Source organism: Caloenas nicobarica, chromosome Z (genome assembly GCF_036013445.1).
Source record: "Caloenas nicobarica isolate bCalNic1 chromosome Z, bCalNic1.hap1, whole genome shotgun sequence".
NCBI lineage: Eukaryota > Metazoa > Chordata > Aves > Columbiformes > Columbidae > Caloenas > Caloenas nicobarica.
In genome coordinates, this window is record NC_088284.1 from 19016438 (window position 1) to 19036874 (window position 20437).

Here is a 20437-nt window from a genome sequence, read left to right on the forward strand (position 1 = left end):
AGAAGCAAGCTAGAAATCTGGGAAGCACGCCTGGATATAATCAATCACCTAAGCCTAATAAAAAATACAGCTGTTACATACAGACGCAACCAACACTGCAATCTTTTCCGAAGAGGCTTACAAAAAATCAAGTTAGCATTAAATACTGTCTCCTATAGACATTCCTATATAGTAGGAACTTCAAAGGGTTTTGGTAGGGATGCCACCATAAAATTATTTTCTTTCCTTATTCCAAAAAATCAAACTGCTCTATCACAGTTTTCCTGGTGAGCAAGGAAACAGAAGGCACTCTCTATCAATGTCAAAGCAAGGCATTTGCTCAGCCTCTCTGTACCAGTGCCCACACGATTGATGTGGGTCACGCAGTCCCAACAGGTCTTCAGCGCAGTTTCCCCTCCTGAGTGATGCTTGGAGCACCCACCAGCATTTATGCAGGGACACAGGCAGAAGATGGTTTTTAAAAATGAGGCCTCCAGGAGAGGACCAGCAAATAACTTCCTGTCACTTAATCCAATGTAAAGCACAGGGGAACCCTCGGAATGATTGCTTGTCTCTTGTGGTTCCTTAACGACATCCAAACTCCATGACAGAGTAAATGAGACGGGCAGGTCGGCCAGCAGCGATCCTGCCAGACAGATACTAAGGGCAGAAAAGTGCTGCTGCACCCATGGGCACAGTCAGCTGCAAGAACATCTCCTCCAGCTCTTTTTAAGAGAGTTTCAGGTGACTGAGCTTTTAGCAGAGCTCTGCAAATTCCCTCCCAATCTGGGGTCTCTGGCTGCAGCTCTTATAAAAAGACGTGAGGCTGCACTTCTTGCTGCTCCCCTTTCTCAAAGGGTGCTATTAGGCTCAGTTTTCTGTATAGAGAATTAAAAAAAACCCCTAATGATTATGCTGCTTCCAGCACACAGAATAATGGTTCCTCGGTATTTGATACCTCTTTGGAATGTCTTTATTTAAATATTTTCTTTGTGGTGAACTCGTAGGTATAAATCCCCTTCCTGTTACACCAACCAATTAGTGAAAACAAAGTCTCGATCAATTTTATTATGAAACCACTCCAGCATGTTTCTGCTTTAACTAACCTTAACCTGCCATCCATTTTAGCCACTGATCCTGGGGCCAGGCTGTGAATGTAGATCCCCGGAGAACTGTTTTCCAGCGTGAGACAACAGGCGCCAATGCCGAGCCCAACCCCTGGCTCTGTGCAAAACAAAAGGTACAAAGAAAAGTACTGTTACTCCCCACAGATTGTAATCACACAGGACACACAAGTGCTGGTGTTCCCACATCCCATTTCAGACCAAGGCTCATGTATTGTTTCAGGACTGGCCTAAGGTGCAGTCAGTCAGGAAGCCAAGACCAACACTGGAAATCAGGATTGAAAATATCTGATCCTGACTGTTTTCTGAGATCCATCATTGAGAGGAACCAGCTCCACTCCCAGCAAATTTTCTGCGTGCCGTGGGAACCTCCTGCAAATGTCACACAAGTTCTGATCTGCTCCACAGCACAAAGGAGTGGGGGCAGCAATCCAACAAAGATGTCAGTGAAAATTATTGCAGAAAATGTGAGCACAGATGATGCCGCCAACTGTACTGCTCTCTTTTCTTAAATATCTCTCAGCAAAGAAGCACAAAGAAAGGTGAGGCATTATCTCTGGTTCAGTCATCTCCTCTGTCCCCTTTCACCTCTCTTTTCCTTCAGGTAACAGCATTCCTAAAGTAGGAATTGCTGGACATCTTACCTCCTCCAAATTTTTATAGCACATGCTCTGAGTTTGTCTTGCACAATTACTGATGAGAGCAACCCTGAGGCAGCAGTTCCACCAGCTCATCCAGGCAATTTTGAGCATGCTGCGTGGCTTTGCCTTCTCCAGAGCCGCCCTTAACAGGAAGGCCATGGCCATTTGGTCAGCCCAGAGGCTGACTCACATTTTGCCTGGTATCTCACAACCTCCCTCTTTCACCAGCACAGGCACTGACTGCTACCTGGAAGTCTCCTCACTCTGGAGCAGCAAAATGTGGAAGAGAGAACTCTTCATTGTTTTTTGCATTAGAGGATGTTTTTCTCCTCCATTCTGTGGTTCAAGATCAGATGGACATGGGTAGGTGGCCTGGACACCAGAGCTTCTAGCCTATTTCCAAAAACTCCCTTAAGAAGCAGGGTTTCATTCTCCAAGCCATTGGAGTCTCCAAGTCCATTTCAGTGGACTCTCACCTTTATTGAGCGTCACATCCATGACGATCCTGTCCTTTGGGCCAGGTCCTTTGCGGCTGGAGGAGGAACCATCTGCCTCATCGGGGCCAGGGACCGGTGTGCCACCACTGGCGCTGGAACTAGGGGAGCTGGAGCGGCTCAGCAACGTGGGAGCCGTGCTGGGCGTGAGGCTGGGGCTGCGCAACCGCGTCCGCACCGTCAGGGTCACCACTCCTTTCTTGAGTTGCTGGAGAGACACCAGAGAAGCCCAGTAAGGTGACACGATACACTAACATTTGCCAGTAAACCTGCGTGGAGTAATTTGTGGCAGCAAAATATAAAGCCCAGGGTGCTAAATGGCATCAATCTCTGCTCTAGTACATCTGTGTTACCTTAAACCTCTGAATGGCTTCCTGATGGGTCAGCCCTTGTAGAGACTCTCCATTAACTTCTAGGATTTCATCCCCTGGTAATTAGATACAAAAAAATGAAGTCAGCAATATACGGACCACAGAGATGCAAAAACCCCTTCCTATACATAAGCCGACCCACTACTATAAGGATTCCAATTAACTGCTCAGTAAAAAGCCTTTTACTGTTCTCAGTTTATCTTCACTTCTCTTAATGCCTTTACAAGTTAATAGTGAGGAATTAGCAGAGTAAAGACCATTCTTCAGCAGATACGCTTAGCTTGGCATTCTCCTACTAACAATAGGATGTAAACACTATGGATTTTAACTTAAGTCTGAAAATAGATGCTCACAACATGAAGCTCAAAAGGACTACAAAACTCCCTTTCTTTTGTGTGTATCAACAGGAGAAACAAGAATCCAAGTCAAACACTACAGCACATCACTCCAAAGCCTGTTTAGAGAAAACTGGCCTTGCTGCAGAAAGCAAATGTGTCCTCTTACTAAATGCCTGTGGACAGGCGAGTAGTCCACATGCTGCGATGCCCTTCTCACCCCAAAGAACACATCTTGTCACATTTCTACCTGCTTCCCGGTTCTTTGTCTTACTACTTACGCCCATCTGTGCTGATCTACCTTACCCACCTGCACTGATATATCTTCATTTTGTTAAAGGACGGCAGGTAAGTACAATCCAGACCCACTTTCTTCAATCTTACTTTCATGTGTGCAAAATCAAACGGGGTGATGGCATCAGACAAGTCTACCCCTTCTCTCCTTTCCTTGCCCCAGTTTCAAAAAAAAAGGCCATGCAAGCTCTGAATAGCCTGCAAAGGCTTGCTGGGCTTCTGGGACGGCTGCTACTTACTGGCTTCCCATGGTGAGTGCACAACCCATGCTGCAGGGATGCGAGCTTCCCTCTGGCAGGAAGTGTGAGAGCTGGCACCAAAAGCAGCCTCAAATACAACAAGTGTGATGAAATGTGGTGGGGAGAATGATGATATGAGAAGGAGAGAAGTAACACAGGAGCAGCTTGAGAGAAGTAACACAGGAGCAGCTTTCTGCGGATGAGAAGTAACCCAGCCCCTGCAGAAGAGCTGTAAACCACCCATCTTAACATGCGGCCACTTTGCGCTTTCAGCAGTAAGAGTCTGGCTGGCTGGCTGGCATAGGAGCACTGGGACCAGGGTGCAGACACAAACAGAGCAGGCTAGATGTCCAGCTCAGAGATCAAGACTGGAAAACCAGTAAGAAAATCAGGATATATCTACTTCTCTAACCATCTGTGTGATCTTACTGCCAATCCCATCCTTCCTCTTTTCTTTTTCTGGTTATGACTCTTACTTGTTGATTCATGTCAGAATCGTATCAAGAGTCTCAGAGAGCACAAGGGCCCAAAACAGCCTCTCCCAAGCATGTCCCTCTGTATAACGCCTTCTTGGACCAGCACCTTTAAGCCAGATGTTAGCTGGATAGATACATTTCACTGCTATCAGTGACCCTTTCCAAATGAAGAATTGCAGCTAACAGTTTGGGCAAAGAAAGTTCACTGAAGAGAAAGGGAAAAAAACCTCCTCCCTTATGCTGTAGTTTCCCCTTCTCAATATAAACTATAATCAAATTAACTGCTATGAATGGTCTTCCCCAGGATGGACAAACAGGGTGTGTCACATCCTGCACTACATCTTGCTGATGGCCGGGCGCCTAAATAAAGCTGTACTTGAATTTTTTTGCTGGTCTGAAATAATACCTCACTGTGGTCCTTTATATGCAGTTGGATTCTCTCTACCATACCTTCTTTAAGCCTTCCATCAGCAGCTGCCGCTCCATTTGGGAATATAGTCTTCACGAAAATCCCCATGCGTCCGCGAGCAGAATCCTGGCCTCCCACGATGCTGAATCCAAGACCCTACAGAAAAGGGAGAAGAAGACACCCAGCTGACAACTTACTTGATTATCACCTGCGTGACAAAGAATGCCGATAACATACAAGACATAGGAAAGATGCAAATCGAACAGCTGCTGCTGAATTGCACTGCCACCGTACCCTCTGCTTGTATTTCCTGATTTACTTTCACTCTAGTATCAACACACTCATCAGTCCAAAAAACAGCAGCAGGCACCTTAAGCTGAAAGGCGAAAATGCTATTTCAAGATTCATCTGTTTTAAACACTGTGTCAATGGCTTTATGTTACCTTTTCACCATTTTAAAAACTGTAACGCATTGCTTTTAAATTGACACTAGATTCCTACCGTTGAGATCTATATCCAGGAGTAACTGCAGTTTTCTGTGCTGTCACAGATCCTGCATTTCCTCAGGAAAAAGAAAAGCTTAAGAAGATGACATAAGGTCAGTGCTGTAATGTCAGGAATGTAGCTGGAAGGGGGCTGGCGTCGGGGGCTGCCATGCACATGTATATTTTTAATCATTCTGGAGATATGTACCACGTTGTATTTAAATAAATCTAGATCAATACGTTCCCCAGGGCTCCATCTGTTAGCTCTTGCCCCTGCGCTGCCCTGGCTGGCCGCAAGACTGTCTCGCAAAGCTGATCAGGGGATGGATGAGCACAGCAGAACAAACCTCTCCCCCTCCTGCTGAGCCATTTCCCAGTCAAATCACTTTCTTGATCCGTTCCACACCATATTTCTCCTCTTGTCACCGTTGTACATGTATTTTACAGAATAAAGAGGAAAGTCACCGACCAGGTGAACAAGGGAAGTGGAAAACTGTTGTGCTTCAGTGACCAGAAGCCATGGTTATTATCAGCGCCTCGGGCAGAGCTCTCCAGCTGAGAGAAGCTGCCAGGGCAGGCACTAACACTGTGTTTACAAGCCAACACGACAGCCAGCTCTTTTGTTTTACTCTGTGAATATGAAACAGACTACAGTTCTTATGAGCTTCTACTAATTTGATAAGACATTACCGATCTCTAGAAAGAAAGCATCCTAGACTCCACGTGCAACAGAAAATAACTGTTTACTGGGCAACTAGAATCACAGAATCATAGAACAGTTTGGGTTGGAAGGAGCCTTCAAACCTCATCTAGTTCAACCCCCCTGCAATGGGCAGGGACATCTCCAACTAGATCAGGTTGCTCAGAGCCCCATCCAGCCTGGCCTTGAATGTCTCCAGGGATGGGGCATTGACCACCTCTCTGGGAAACCTGGGCCAGTATTCTATCATCCTCATTGTATAAAATTTCTTCCTCAAGTCTAGCCTGAATCTAGCCTGAATCTCTCTCAGTTTAAAACTATTACTCCTTGTCCTATCACAACAGGTCCTGCTAAAACGTCTGTTCGCATCTTTCTTATAAGCCCCCTTTATGTACTGAAAGGCCACAGTAAGGTCTCCCTGGAGCCTTCTCTTCTCCAGGCTGAACAACCCCAACTCCCTCAGCCTGTCCTCACAGCAGAGCTGTTCCAGCCCTCTGATCATTTCTGTGGCTCCTCTGGCCCCTCTCCAACAGGTCCATGTCTTTCCTGTACTGAGGGCTCCAGAGCTGGACACAGGACTCCAGGTGGGGTCTCACCAGAGCAGAGCAGAGGGGCAGAATCACCTCCTTCCACCTGCTTTTGATGCAGCCCAAGACACGATTGGCCTCCTGGGCTGTGAATGCACATTGCCAGCTCGTGTTCAATTTTTCATCCACCGCTATCCCCAAGTCCTTCTCTGCAGGGCTGCTCTCAATCCCTTCATCCCCCAGCCTGGATTGATACTGGGGGTTGCCCCAACCCAGGTGCAGGACCTTGCACTTGGCCTTGTGGAACCTCATGAGGTTCGCATGAGCCTGTCCAGATCCCTCTGCATTATCAACTGCAAAGCAAGCTATGGAAAACAGAAGGCTCCTGGCATTCGCCTGCATGGACTCAGCAGCTCTTCTCACAGCTCTGTGGGGTGGGTTGGGAGAAATACGGCTTCAAAGCACTGTGGTTCCCACATCAGCTCGCCTTCCTGGAGAAGCACTGCCACACCAAAGCAGAAAACCACCCCTTGCAGATCTACCTACAGATGAAGAACCAAGGGCACACACTTGGCTTGTGGAAATACTTTTCAAGTCCCAGGTCTGCATAGAAATAATAAAGCAAATGCTACGGTACAAACTGTACGCAGTGCAATTCCTAACAGAGGTAATCGCTCAAAAAGTGGGTGGAAGGCACCTCAAAGTGCAGCTGTTTGAGGTGGTTTATGATTACTAGAGTCTGCATGCTCCCAACTGCTTTGTAATGCCTTGGAGCAAACTGCAGAAAGGCAGGAGCGGGCAGCTTATCCCATGGGGAGAAATATGCTAATTCTTATGAGAAAAATGAGGTCAAAAAAATAAGCAAGTGAAAAATGAAATATTCGCTTGGAAATGTCATGAAAGACCTGAAGCTCCCAAAACAAAGTGAGTTATAGCAACCGTGAGTCGATCTACCCAGAGAAGTCACTACTTGTAACTCTTTGCTAAACCTAAAGCACAACAAGGAATTTGTTTTCTATTTGAGTTTGAAAGTCAAAACGAGTCTTTTTAGTCCAAGACATATCCACCTGATGAATTTCAAGAGTATTTCAGAAGAAGACATGCATATTTTTAGCATATTTAAATGACAGCTCCAATCCTAGTGTGCATTGGATTAGGGGAAACAATAGACACCTAGGTTAATGCTTGTCTATTTTCCTTTAGCATTCAGTCAGCTGCTACCATGCAAATGCAAACACATCATTGGAGGGAAAAAAAGAGGACTCCATGACCCAGAGAACTGAGTGCTCTTGGATAAGCAATCAACCAGGAATTTTTCTTTGGGTTTAATGCTTAACTTGCAGTCATTTTTTTTAATGTATCCAGATTCCACAGAGATAAAACATTCTTGTCCATAAATATGCGGGCAAACAGGTACTCTTCCGTAACTGCACCAACTTTGCATAAGCATACATATTTATAGATCTATTATTGATATTTGATATCTCAGTAATGACCAGGTGCATCAAATTAGAATGAAAGCCACCGGGCACCAAGTGTGTGACACGAACATCGCTTCCCCCATATTTTGCAAGTGTAACTTTGGCATTTACCTCCGAAAATGAGATTTGTTTATCATTATTGTTATTATTGGCTAACTTGAGAGCTGCTGGAAGTCCTGGGTGTGTGAGACAACTCTTAAACACCAGCTCTTGCTACATGTGAGAAAGCAGCCACACGCAGAAATTCTCACCTTGCCCTGCCCTTTCATCAGGACGATGTTGGAAATGATGGATGGCTGGGTCAGTCTCCATGGAGATTCCACTTGGGCAGCGCTGAAGGAACGGGTAGATTTCTTCACGATATGGTAGTCCTAACAGACATCAGCAAAGAAGGGAAGTTGCTCTGGTTGCTTGGCACAGGCACTGAGATCTCATACCAGCAAAATCGTGTGTGTTGGGGAAGAGGGGGAAGGATCTTACAGATATATTCAAAAGAATGCTCAAGGGATGAAATACTAGCTCATTACAGTCAAAGTGAATCTTGCCACAGTAATTTTCCTGCTTTTTGCACAGTATGATCATTTTGTAATGTACCAGCCACAATTTAAATTAAAAAGATTAAGGGTAGCCTCATGATACACTGAAGTCCTTATCTGCTTAAAAACCGAAACAAAACAAAAGACAACACCCAAACATAAAAAGCTTACATCATCATTAAAATAAAGAGAAGCAAGAATTTTTTGTTGAAGTCCTCACATCTCTAGAACTGCAACTCGTAAGATCAACCTCCTGGCCACAGCAAGAAATACTCTCCACACCACACTCAGAGTAGAAGTTCTCCACAGGTGGCCAAGCATTCCCATTTTGGTGTCCAGGCCTGATTTCAGTCCCTATGATGTACCTACGTGGACTTGTTTCAGTACTCTGACCTCTACGAGCTCCAAGCAGATCCCAAAGGACTGAGCACAGCCAGGCGCTCAGAGCCAGCCCTGCCTTTCCACCCACCTGTCTGGCTCCCGCCGACTCCAACTGCTGGGGCAGAGAGTGCTTTCTTCCACCCCGGGAATATTTCACTGCTATTTCGTAACTTGATTCGCCATTTTCCACTGTCAGCTCATCGTCTTCTCCCACAGACTCCAAGCGGGACGCAGCACCTGGGCAAAACCACAGAAACAACATCCCGCAAACATCTCAGAGCTGCCTTATCCTCTCGCCAGCACACAATAATTGCCTCCTGCAAATCCCAACTTAAAGAGTGCCTTAAAAAAGCTTCACAGTTCCCAACCGGGCAGTCAGAAGGTAGTTTTGATCATCTTCAACTAAAAACTTTTCTTGCTGTCATAGGTGTTCTATGATATTTTAGTGATGCTGAACTCCTCAATGCTGTCGCTCATGGTAGTAAGGAAAAAGGGAAGATAATTGAGCCGGTAGCTCAGGGACAGAAAAGAAATTCAGCTGTTCTCACCCAATGGCACTTGCCAGTGCACTAAGCTCTCAAGCTTCATTTATTTAAAATTAAAAGACCTAACACTGTAGCAGTATTCATTTCTGGAGGTGTCATGTCACTTTGAGGGAAATTTTTCTGGAATGGAAAAAGGAAAAATGTGCCAAATCAGTGCTGTTTTCTTTCCTTCTGGGAATGATCCTAGTAGTCCTAAGTAGGAGAAGAGTGCAGAGTTCACATAAGAAACAGAATTATTTGTCTTGAAGGACATCCTGTAAGTAGCCACAGGGTATCCCGCTCCTCGCACCGGGGATCCTCCAATTGTCGTTTTCTCCCAGGTCTCCACAGGACCCTCAGTCACAGCAGCTCCCACGTATTTATGCTTGCTATTTCCCCACCATGCAGGGAAGGGCAATTAACCCCTATTTTACAGATGAAAATCCAAGATGCAGCCAGGCCATATTCATGCAAGCTGGACTTCATGACGTGGTTTTAAGATTAAACTAACGTTAAGTTGGAGCTGCCACAGAAAGGCATTTCTGCCCATCTCTGAATGCAGCTTCCCTTCCCATGCTGCATCCCAGGCCTGGGGATGCTTCAGCCTCACCCACAGCCCAGGGGCATCAGCCCTCACCGGAGCTGGATCCCCAGTGAGCCACCAGCACACAGCCACAGGAGCTACGGGCAGAGCAGCTCCCTGGAACACACTAAAAATGTCTGACTAAATGAAAATTAAGGTGAATACAGGACGGAGGGAGACTTGGAGAGCATCAGGGATGAGAATGTGTTTGTGCTCTGCAGACAGGTTACTGTTAGGACTTGAGAAAAAAGCAATAGAAAATTTGGGGAGTATTCACCATAATGAGTATTTTGGTGACAGCACATTGAAAGATGTTCCTCACCTCAATGTTAGAGCACACTAAAATATACAGGGAATGTACATGTTAAAGAAGAGTGAGAGAAGAAAGAAAGAACAAAAAAAGAAGAGAGAAAAGCTTCCAAAATGTTGCTTCATCTTTCTGTCCACACAGTAGTTCAAGTCTTACAGCTTGGATTTTCCTTCCAAATTAAACTAATATGATTTCCAAAGGAAACAAAACCTATCTCATTTTTAGAAAGCTAAAGCAAGTATACAACATAAAAATTCTAGTATTGCTATCTTTTATCTACCCAATTTTACCTTGGGATCGACTTCTGTATTTCAGTATACCACTTCCAAGAGTTGGACTCTGGTTGTTTCCTTTGGACACTTCTCCACAAGGTAGATCTTGAGACTTCTCAGTTTCCACTGCCTAAAAAGAATTATTTAAAAAATAAAAACTTACTTATTTGTAAACCAGAGAAGTTGATGGAATTCCTCTCAATGTTACTAAGGGACAAAGATTCCATTGCACATCCTCTTTTTTTTCCAGAGCATGTCATTGTTTTAAGCCAGCACACATTTCTCTAAGTCATTTTCAGCAATGCCTTTCAACATTATTGCAGATCTTACCGATGAGTACACATACAGCTCAGTACAGCCAGGGATCCTCTGCAGCCTGCCACACTAATGCCCCCAGAGTGTCTCCCACATCCACAGGACCTTATTCAGGCGCTTCCGCGTGCATTTTAACGAATTTTTAATGTAGCTCTTATTGCAATTTGTTCAGCTCAGCAGTATGTTCAGAGACATAGAATCACAGAATCATAGAATCATTTTTGGTTAGAAAAGACTCTAAGATCATAGAGTCCAACGGTTAACCCCACAGTGCCAAGTTCACCACCCATTTAGATTTCAATCCCCAGGGCAGATTTATCAGCTCCTGGGAAGATGACAAGAGCCACCGAGCTGCTCAGCAGTATTAAACACAACTGTGCATGGGAACAGAACTTCTTCTGCAAGAGAGCCCAATGACGGGCGCCCCTGTGAGCTGCTTAATCCACACGCGTGGATACACACACCCCCTCATGTGCATGTGCACATTTTCACCAGTTTAAGAGATCTTGTGTAACACATTTGCACCTTTTTTCTACTTTACAAAACAGAATGAACCGCCTCCCCCCCCAATCACATCTTTATAGAGAAAACCACTTTAAAATAAAGCGTTATTTTATTATTAGTGTCCAGAGCTGAATGCCGATGCACAATGGATGAAAACAGGGAATGTAACAGAAAGCTCGGAAGATTATACAGCTGAGTAGTTAAAAGCCTGGAAACGCTCAACTTAAATTTACAGGTGGAATCGCAACTCCGCCACCCTGAGTAAATGCGCCAGGACAGGAGGAGTCCATGTACCGGCTGTTTTTCCAGACGCAGGTGACAAGGCAATGTGACAACGTAGAGCAGCATGGCCACACGTACCCAGCGTCCCGCTCCCACATGGTCCAGGATGAGCAGAGCTGCCCACGTGCAAACACCCCTCAAAACATCTCCTGTGGAAGACCCTGCTGGCCGCCTCCTCCATTTGGTGCTTTCTCTACCAAGCTACAACAGTCACATTTTCCTAGATGTGCCAGGACACACTGGTCCCCAACATGCTCCCCATGCACTCACTAATTATTTCACATTTTCACCCCATCACCCACCATGCATCCTCTGCATGATTATTCAGACAGCTCACAGCAAGGACAACAGAATTTCCAATACAATCATTTACTGGTTGCATTATGCTTTTCATGTACTATATAATCTGCTGGAAGTTAGTTTTAAAAAAAATTTTAAAAAGTCACCCAAATGACCAAACACTCTCACTGTTAAAATAATTTCTACTTCTGTTATTCAAGCTTAAAAATGGTAGAATCTTCCCAAGAACCTGGTTCCTATCCCCCAGTTCCTCTTCTCTCCAAACCAAGAAAGCCAAAGTTCATCTTTTACTCGGAATCTAGACTTCGTGATTTCAGTTCAAAGGGAAAAAGCTTCAGCAAAATATAAAACTGGCAGATAAAAGGAACCTAGAATAGAAACTGGTTTTTATTCCTCCTCCTTCGACATGAACAGCTACACATAGTTTATACATAGTTTGCATGTCCTAGGTAGTTCTTGTTCATTTTTCAAGGCATTGCAGCAAATACTTCAGAGTCCACTTTAGTATCAAATGCTTTGCAGCTCACAACTCCATGTAATCAAATTCATCTGAAGAAGAAAATAATTACATCGGCCTGAAAAAAAAAAAGGTACCTGTGCTTTGGCCACCCTAATGAGGGACTCAGTCCAGAAAAGAAATTAGGTCCAAAATCCCACCCAAGAGATCCAAACCATCAGCGATTAGGCTACAACCAAAGCATCACCAACAATCCCTATGAGAGAGGGGGTTACCCAGAAGACAAGAGAAGTGTTTGGAAGAGAGCCAGGACTTTGTGGCTCACACAAAGTTACGTTGGAATTTACCATACAAGTGAAAATACTCTTTATTAAGTGAAAATGTCTCCCTTGTAGAAAGGTAGAAATCATTTGCACCAACACACAAAAGTCACCGTAGATGGTGGTTTTAAAGCTGTGCAAAACAATCAGCACCCTGAAGCAGTGTCAACACTGTGGCAGAGAAATACTTGAAGCATAGGGATGAAGAAAAACAAGAGGGACGCCTCCCCAGAGCAGCCAGTTCTGTCAGCATGCTGCTTACCCTAACAGCCAGGGATCTGATCTGATTTTTCTGGAGCTAAGCACAACCCAGCTTGGGTACGGAGCTGTAGAGCCGGTTTGTTTTTGTGGCATGCACGGACCTGGGCAGTTACACCAGATGAGACCACACAACTCCCAGTCCGAAGCTGGATTGCTTCCTTCAGCTCAGAGCACTGGGGAAAAACTTGAGTTAGTTTGCAGCCGTGTACAGAGAGATGCTGAAATCATCACTGTCAACTTCCACTCCAAGCTCAGGCTCAAGGGTGATCCATTCGACACATCTTATGTGCTTGCTACATGGGATTCGGTTTGGAGCTTTTTATTTTTTTAGCTTTTATTTATTTTGAATGTACAACAGAAGCAAAATACAGATGTGTTCTGCAGTAACACAGCGGAGTGAGAGGAGAAATAGGAGACAATTGCCACTCACATTAAAACTGTGCACTCCATTCCTTCACCTCATTGATGCACAATCTTGGAGGCTGTAAGCCTACAGGCAGCAAAACCCACGAATCATCCACAGAAAGGCACGTGAGTGCAAACATCATAACTGGGGAAAGCCTCAAGGCATTCTCAGCAGCTTCCTGAAATTACATTTTATCCAGCTTGGCTTCAGACTACACTAAGAAGTAAAAACATCTAAATTACCTATGTCTGTGTTTATTTCTTATTTTAGCAAAAATACTTTCCTGACACTAATTATAAACATATAGGAAAAGACACTCCAGCATTTGCAACGAAGTAGATATTCTTTAAGTTGTTGAGCCTGTCTACTAATAAACCAACGAGAGCTTTATCCTATTCAGAAAACACTTAGAAATCCAATCCGCGAAGCTTGTGAGAACTCCCTGAAGTCATTCGTCTATAATCTTTGGCTCTGCTGTAACTCAGACAAGAAGAAAAACCGAGCTCCACCTTATCCTGCTGGCCACACGTGAAGGTATCGCTTTACTGTCTTGAGGCGGCTGCTCGGATTTAACCATGCCATTTTAATTTTCCTCACTTTCAAGGAAACAGAGCTTATTATTCCAGTTCTGTATGCCTCTTATTAAACTAAACCAATAAATCCTGCCCAACGCCGTCCTGGCCTTAAGGACAAGGGGAGCTTTAACATGCACAGTAGTTTGAAGGGAGATCTAAAAATAGAGCCCATTTTGCCAGTTCATTAAGTAGCTGCGGGATCAAGCGATGGTGACATCTCAATTGATTTCAAAGGAACCGGCACTATCAGGGACACGCAGTCCTGGCACTGCACCAGCACGAACAACTGCCCCTGGAGCCCTCGCTTGGGCAAAGCTCCAGCATCACCAGGCCCTTAATTAGGCAAGATGAGGAGCAGGATTATGAGAGTCTGCATTGTTTAACCACGAACTGCTTGGCAATCGCCGCTGATCTACGAAAACAAGGCGTCACGCAAGGGATGACACAATTTAGTAAGCAAAACTGCTTTTCTGCTGCCATTGTGGCACTGCGAAGCTGCTGCCTTTCCCATCGGCGAGCCCGTCTGACTCCCCACAGCACAGCCTGACGGCTTCCCCTGCTCAGGAATGCCAGCAGCACATAGATAAGTTTAACCGGATAGTTTGGGGGCAAAACAAGTGAGAATTAGGCTGAGCTGTCTGTGGCACACCAAATTCAGCCCTACCTGCACTGGCAAAGCAAGTCATAGAATCATAGAATGTCCTGAGTTGGAAGGGACCCACAAAGATCATCGAGTCCAACTCCTGTCCCTGTATGTGACAACCCCACGGTTCACACCATGTGTCTGAGGGTGTTGTCCAGTCTCTTCTTGAACACTGTCAGGCTTGGGGCCACAACTGCCTCGAGTCCACCGACAAGTCCACTGCTCTTCTTTAAAACAGCAATGTGAAAGTGGAACAGCCATGCCCCTGCACATGGAAACCCTCCATGGGGTAATTCCTCATCTTCTTCGGTCCCGACAAAGCCAGGACAGTTTTTCCTTAAGCAGTGTGACCCCAAACATATTTACCACAGAACACTCAAATGCTGCTGTCTGTAGGACAGCTGGCAGGATAGACCCAATGAGTCTCCAAGAGCAGCCAGCACCAGCCCCTCATAGAAAGGTGCAAAATGCCCCATGGAAACCTGGCTTTAGCTGAGCTCTACACAACGTCCTTCTTCTTAGTCCCTCAAGACTAGCCGATGTCTTAAAAGCTTTAGCCTTACCAAACGTCTTGGAGATATTCTTTGAAGATCTGTTATAATTCTGGTTGTCCCAGTTATTTGTATGATTATTTATTGCTTTCTGGGGCACAGCATGTCTTAAGCCTTAAATGCATCTGGTAGGCAGAGAGCTCCACGGACCCCTCTACCTTGCACAGAAGTAAAATACCCACACTTTTAAATTAGCTCTTTTTCAATTTAACTGAGCCTATCTCCCAGATAAATTACAAAGCGCAGCACTATAATTCACCAGAATTAACACTACAAACAATGCAGAGGACATGGATTTTCTAATCTTGGCCAGCACTGAGTCTTCCATGGCTTACTGCTCTGTTTTAGGGCACACACAAAGCTGCCGGGATGCTGGAAAGAGCTGGACAAGCAAGCACACACAGCATCAGGGGCTGCAGCACCTTGGGAGGTCTTTCTGAAACACAGCACCTCTCAACACCCAGGTAGCACCCTCAGCTGAACCACGGGGCTCACAAATCCAAATTAAACCCAGATCTAATTGTTTCTGCAGCAAGCTACAGGACTCCCTCTTCCAAAGAGTATTGCATTGCCGCTCCCCTCTGTCATGGAACAAACACAGAGATCCAAGTGGAGCCAGGGATGGAGGAAAAGAGGAGGAATATCACCTCCATGTCAGAACTAATTCAGTACCTTAACTGGAATCTTAGATCCCCAAGTGTGAGGTTGCCAAGGCAGAGAGCAGCTACGCACGCTGGCCAGGGCAGGCTCCATCAGCGAGGCCCCAGGAGGGCTCAGACTTGGGGTATATTTAGCACCACTGGGGAAACAAAGCACCAGCCACCTCCCCCAGTAGCTCATCTGGGAATTACCCGTGCTGGTACCACTGGGTCCAGCCTGTGCTTCCTCCAGCGTGGGGGAAGGGGATGGGAACATGAGGCCTCCATTATCTAATTATAAAGAAAGTGTTGTAAAACTCCCAGTTCATGTGTAGCAAAGAGATCAGGAAGTCTGATAAAGAGTCAAGAACTGGAGCTGCCCTATTTTCTGAATAGGTGGAAATGCCAAATAAACAAAACAAAAAGCCTTTAAAGTGGTGTCTAAGAATGCCTGGTCTATCACTCTACCAAATGCCTGCACTCAAAAGCCACCCTAAGCCTTCACTCTAACACAGTAAGTGCTCGAAAGGGCACTACTGTCAACTTCAGGAGGTACAAAACCCCAGTGGTTATTTTTATTGCTTTTTACTGAGTAGACACACACAAACCTGCACATGAAACACAACCTGGCACTCACCAACACTGAGGCAGCAGCAATGCCTGCCCATGTACTCAGCAAACAGACTGGAAAAGCACTGTGGAAGAGCTGAGTTGCTCTCATCTTCCAAAACACTCTACTTATTTTGTACAAGACACACCTCAAAACCTTCTTCAATGTGTTTGATAACAGAAGCCCCAACATGCTGACCATGGCTCAGAGGATGCTGGCAGGTTCTCGATGCAGCAGGATCTCAGCTGGGCTGGCTCCAAAGACTCACTAGTGCAATGTTATATTTAGGGTCAGGGCTGCAGCTAAGTAAAGTTGATTTCATTTACAGGTTTCCAAACAGTTGCTAAAATTAATAATCACGTTAAAGAGATAAAACTTCTTTTAAAAGGTCCTTTTAAATAGGAAGAAATACAGGAAACGGCTAATGCAGCTAAGTTCTCCAACAAACAGATAGCACAGACAACACATGCCTTGGAAATAGTAAGATGCTCCCAGCTAAACAGTTCCCAGCCCTCTTTGGACCAGATTACTCTTCTTCTGCAATATATTATGATTTTCACTAGAAACAGCTTCTAAGCTAAAGGAAATCAAATTGCATACATTTCTGAAATGGTGCACAAACAGATCACTGCTGTTTTCTTTTTCATGCTTCGTCCTTTTTCCTCCCCAAACATCAAAAAGCACACGTTTGCATGCAGTTTAGTCATTGCCCACGAGATGTCTCCATGGGCTGCAGAGAGGTCCCAGAAGATCAGTCCTTATAAACAGAGGAGACAAACATGGAACTCAGGTTGTGTGAAAGCCGGTCCAGCTCCTCTGTTATTTTCTTTAATAAATGCTCAGCTCATGGCTTAGCACAAATCCAGAGCCTACGCATGATGACAAACAATAAATTTCTTTGGCCTTTTTTTTCTTTTTTTTTTTTTTTAATGACAACCTTTTTGCTCACAGCGAAAGACAAAGCAAGCAATAAACAATCCTCAAAATAAACAACTCTCCTGAGAATGAAACAAGACCTTCCTAATATCGAAGTCAACCCACAGCTGCAGTGTTCCCATGACACAGCTGGTGGACAGTTTTGGATTTCAGCTCCAAAACTACATTTTATATCATCCTAAGTACATGAGAAGATACGGAATACATAAGCATTAAGTGTCTTTCATACCTGAATCAAGGATATAAAGCCTCATACATTATATAGGCCATATTTATTAAAGCACAGCTCATCTAGAATGAGTTTTAACTAAGCCCAGCCAAGACTGGACTGTGTACACACTCAAGAATTTGCAGATAAACAAACTGCAGATGTGATGATACGACACACACACTAACTTTCAAATCCTACAGCTTTTATCATCCTTCTGTTAATGTATGTGAACTGCATGGCTGTGACAGTATCTCTCTTGTTCCAGTGCCATGAGGGGGTTATTTTTAGCCTGTTAAAGGCAGTTCATCTCCTTCAAAACTGGGCAGTTATCCAAACAGCCAAAGGAGAGACAGGCTGTACTGTATCTGTTGCTTTATGGGAAAAACCCTCATTCACAAAAACAAAGACCATGAAGAACCTGTACTGTAGATAAACTTGTGTTTCTATTACTCTGCTGACTTGGCTTTCAAATAGATCACACAGAAAAGCAAAAATTATAACCCTGGGCATTGTCTACACTGGTATTTATGGTCAAGTCAAAAAGGTTATCTTCCACCAGCCCGAGCGAGAGGAGATATTTCATAGTTTGTAGCCTGCATCACATCTACAGGGAACGCTTCAGAGTACTGGCCTCCAGGTGAAACAGTTTTCTCTGGGCTTGCCTTTAATCCAGAGGCAGCAGAAAGTGTCCCAGAAGGGCTGGGAGCCAGGCACAGGGAAGGATGCAACTGCTGCTGAGAAACTCTCTCCTGACCTGAAGAACACATTCACACTAATGTCTCCTTGGCAAGCGAATTTCAGAACGTGTGAAAAACAGTAATTCAATGACACTGCCCCACTAGGAGCCTTTCATCACTCTTCCTCCTCCCCAAACTCATGCGATGCGTGCCCACACCTTCCCCAAGCCCTTGTCAGTGTCACACCACCACCATCAGCCCACCACTGAACATCCCCCCAGCAGTAAGATGAATCGCAATTGCTTAATTTTATGTGATTCAGATTCTGGAAACAACACAAGAAGAACAGCCACATTAGGTGAACAAGGTTTGGTCCCCAAATATTTTGTCATTTTGCCTTGCCCAAATTCCTAACTACATTTAGTCTAAAATCTTGCATTTCCCCGGTTCTCTGGAGTCACTGTAGGACCCCGTATGTTTGCTTGGCTACAGCACAAGTGAAGGGCACTGCATAGGCACAGACCCACAGATACGCTGGACAAGACTGTATCTCAGGAAGGTACCGCGCTGCCAGACTTCCATCAAATGCAGCATCTACAGACAAGCAGCAGCTCCAGTTGTGTGGCTGGACCCTGCCCTCACCTGCCCCTTCCATGGGCGATGTGGCAAGAGGCAGGATCTGCAAACTATTCCAGCCCTCACCATGAAGAGGAGTTATTAAACCTTCCTCCAGGTCAAGGGCTGGCCACAACCTCACCTCACAGCAGCCTCTTCGTCTTCCTTCCCCATCAAGTAAAGTGTTTCAGGGCAGAGCAGATTTCTGACAGCAAAAGCTCTTTCTTGCTTTTTTTCTTCTGGCCATGCAGTGCAGTTTGAGGAGTGAGCCGGGTTTCAGCAAACTCTTTTGAGACTACAGCGCCCTAATGGGAATGAATGCTCAAGTCCTCCAAGTAATGAGCGTTTCTCTCTGCACTCAGCACACACTTAATTGTTGAGTTATGCTTCCTGTTCCTTCTCAATGCTAATGCTTTCTCTGAAATTCTCTCCCAGTGTTTCCAGAAGAACTTTTGACCCCAAGAGTGTTTTTAAACTTATGGTATTGTTATCCTCTTCCTTATTATGCTTGCATGGCTACAGGTAATTACATATGGATTCCCTAGTAAGATAGAAAGACTCATGACAGAAAATAACTAAGCAGTCCTATGGCTCAGATAAAATATAAAAACGGGGAGGAAGGGGGGGGTAAACATGCTTTTCTGCATATTCACAGAACAGGCTTATTTATTCACTTACAGCTGCACGCCTTGCAAAAAACACAAGTAGTTTTGGGAAGGGATAAAGAAATCCAGCTCATGCAAGAAACCTTTAACCAGAGACATCTTGTTTCTGTTACTTCTAGGATGATCAAGGCCTTTGCAGGTCATGGCCACAGCTCATGTGAAGGTACACATCAAGAACACCAGGTCAACACAAAATGGTTAAACACGAGGAAAGGGTTTTGCTGTCTCAGAGCAGAGGGTCATGCAGGTGGGGATGCTGCCAGAAGTTGCATCTCCAGGGCTCACCTGTGTGGTCAGTTTGGGCATGAGGAGGCAAATCGCCTCCCTTCCCAGTTTGCCCCCAACAGTTAGGGATAACAATGACCTCCTTTCCCAAATGAGAAAATCCTCTTTTGTAAAATTCTATTCCGCATGGAATAGACTTGGCTCAGGGTCCTGCCTCTGGCATCACGAGCAGCAGATACCCAGAGGAGAGCATGAGATTAAGCAAAGTATAAAGGAACGGTCCCCAGGCTTTCCTCCCTGCCTCCAGCAACTACAGATCCAGACCCGCTGAGGCTAACATCCTTTTCTTGTATTTAGTAACTTTTTGGAATTTCAGCCCATTAACATGAAGCTGGTCACTGAAGTCGAACACTTCAAAAATAAAGTACTCAGATCATCATATATTGAACAACACAGCACCAAGAGAACCAAAGGCAAAAAATTCTGAAGCAACTAAGAACAGTACATGCCTCTGTCTGGGGACGCCAAATGCCCCAAATCAACCACTTTGCAAATTCTTGGCCGACCTGCTTTCTCTTTAGAGTTCAATTCCCAGGTTGCTCAGCCAGCCAGCCAGCGATGCAGTGACAGATTCAACTTCAAGCAACAGAAATACTAGGAAGAGTGAATTAGAAATAAAAATAAATTGTCAAAGGAAAATACTATCATATCCTATTTCACTTGCACATAAATAATGACACTTTAAAATAGCACATGGCAAAAATATGGATTGGGGCGGGGGGAGTTTAAAACCCCCAAAGTGCCTTAGGGCAATTTAACACAATATGGCTCTGTGGCCCAGTATTTTGTATCTGAAGTTAAGGAACATTTTGGGCAAACTAGCTCTAAAAGAAACGCACTTTAAGGATATTAAGGTAATCCTTTTCCTGCCTGGCAGCACAAGTTTTACTGAAGTCACAACTTTAAGTGATGTTTCATGTTAAACGGAGCTTTACATGAGGAGATTGTGTAAAAACAGAGCTCCAATTTAATTCTATTACATAATTTTTATTAATGAAGCACAACAAGTGGACTTTTCAATAAGA

At 44.8% G+C, this 20437-nt stretch overlaps 1 protein-coding gene across 6 annotated transcripts in view; it reads right to left on the reverse strand.

The window, feature by feature from the left end:
* PDZD2 (PDZ domain containing 2) overlaps positions 1-20437 on the reverse strand; it is a 152702-nt gene that overhangs the window by 37268 nt on the left and 94997 nt on the right. For all 6 annotated transcript variants that reach the window (XM_065655865.1, XM_065655864.1, XM_065655866.1 and 3 more), the window contains 7 exons: positions 10180-10291; positions 8561-8709; positions 7807-7926; positions 4404-4518; positions 2592-2665; positions 2221-2446; positions 1086-1203 (listed from right to left, as the gene is read on the reverse strand). In XM_065655865.1, the coding sequence (XP_065511937.1) occupies positions 1086-1203; positions 2221-2446; positions 2592-2665; positions 4404-4518; positions 7807-7926; positions 8561-8709; positions 10180-10291 (914 nt within the window). The remainder of the gene's footprint in view (positions 1-1085; positions 1204-2220; positions 2447-2591; positions 2666-4403; positions 4519-7806; positions 7927-8560; positions 8710-10179; positions 10292-20437) is intronic.